At 62.8% G+C, this 1,305-nt stretch overlaps 1 protein-coding gene across 1 annotated transcript in view; it reads right to left on the bottom strand.

The window, feature by feature from the left end:
- Nucleotides 1-752, bottom strand: part of LMTK3 (lemur tyrosine kinase 3) — an 18,293-nt gene extending 17,541 nt beyond the window's left edge. Inside the window, exons 1-2 of the mRNA XM_014550420.1 lie at nucleotides 455-752; nucleotides 51-201 (exon numbers count right to left, since the gene is read on the bottom strand). Coding sequence (XP_014405906.1) covers nucleotides 51-201; nucleotides 455-661 — 358 coding nt within the window. The 5' untranslated portion in view covers nucleotides 662-752. The remainder of the gene's footprint in view (nucleotides 1-50; nucleotides 202-454) is intronic.
- Nucleotides 753-1,305: the final 553 nt, after the last annotated feature.

The following is a 1,305-nucleotide window of genomic DNA, read 5'->3' on the forward strand; positions in this document are numbered from 1 at the left end:
AAAAAAAAAAAAAAAAGACCATGGAGTCCTATTCAGGGCAGGGGCAGTACCTGAATGTGAAGGCTGCGGCGCAGGCATCGGCAGGGAGACCTCGGCCAGCGGGAGGATGTAGACATCAGGCAGCGACTGTGAGGAGGAGGTCTCCTCGGCCGGGGGAGTGTACTCCCCGGAGCAATCCTCCCCTTCGGGGTTCTCAAACTCCTGGAGCCGGGAGGGGTGGGGAGGGGAGAAGACAGGGCTGAGACAGGCCATCTTTCTCATAACTGTCCTCAGTCCCAGTCCAGTGTCCATCCCAAGCCTCCATGTCCATCCCAAGCCTCCGGATCTGGCCATAACCTCCGGACCAAAGGTGCTCCCGGACTGACCGCCACTCTCCCTCACCCACCCTCTGGGCTGGGGGGAAAGGCCTTGCTGGGGTCTTCCTCCCCACCTGGAACCCTCTCGTGCACCTCACCTTAAAGCCGACATCGCCCCGTTTGCAGCACAGACAGGTGAGGAGGAGGAAGATGAAGGCCAGCAGACCGGAGCAGGAAATGAGGACCACGGCGTAGGGAGGAGCCAGAGGGGCCCGGCCCAGGGCGAATCCATCTGTGGGCGCACAGGGCTGGGCTGGCGTCCCCACTTCAAGCCCCTGGTTCCCCCGACTCCATGCCCCTCCCATCCGGGCCAGTCTTGACTACAACTCCCATGACGCACTGCAACCAGCGGCCTCTTGGCAAAGGAGCCGGATGGTGCAGAGCATTGTGGGGATTGTAGTTTGGAGCCTTCTCAGGTGATTGGGGGTGGGGTCCCTCCTCTCCCTCCAAGCTGGGACACCACCACCCCCCCTCCATCACATCACCCCAGTCTTGGGAAGAATTCCAGTGAGGACTGGGGAAAGGAGAAGGAATAGTAGAGCCTGGGGCTCCCAGAATGGACAATCTGCTCCCCCGGACAGCCTCATGACCCCCTGTTTGGGGAAGAGGATGAGCCCCCAGCTGCAGTCTGGGAGAAGACGCTTGCCCCATGCTGGTCCCCCTAGTTAGCAGGGGTGAGGCACGTCTCCTTTAGGGGCACCTGGAGCGCGCACATGTCCTCCGTCCCCAGCCCAAGCCCCTGCGAAGGGAACCCGGCCAGCCCTGGGTCCCCCCAAAGCTAGAGCAGCTGCCTGTGCTGGGTCTGCCTGCGAGACAGTCTTCTTCCCCTCGGCCCAGCTCTCCCGGAGGCCCCGTCCTCCCCTGGCTCCCCGCACACACCTGCACACACACATGCGTGTACAGACACATGTTGCCCAAACGGACCCCCTCCCCACCCAGCCCCCGGCCT

Source organism: Myotis brandtii, unplaced genomic scaffold (genome assembly GCF_000412655.1).
Source record: "Myotis brandtii unplaced genomic scaffold, ASM41265v1 scaffold601, whole genome shotgun sequence".
NCBI lineage: Eukaryota > Metazoa > Chordata > Mammalia > Chiroptera > Vespertilionidae > Myotis > Myotis brandtii.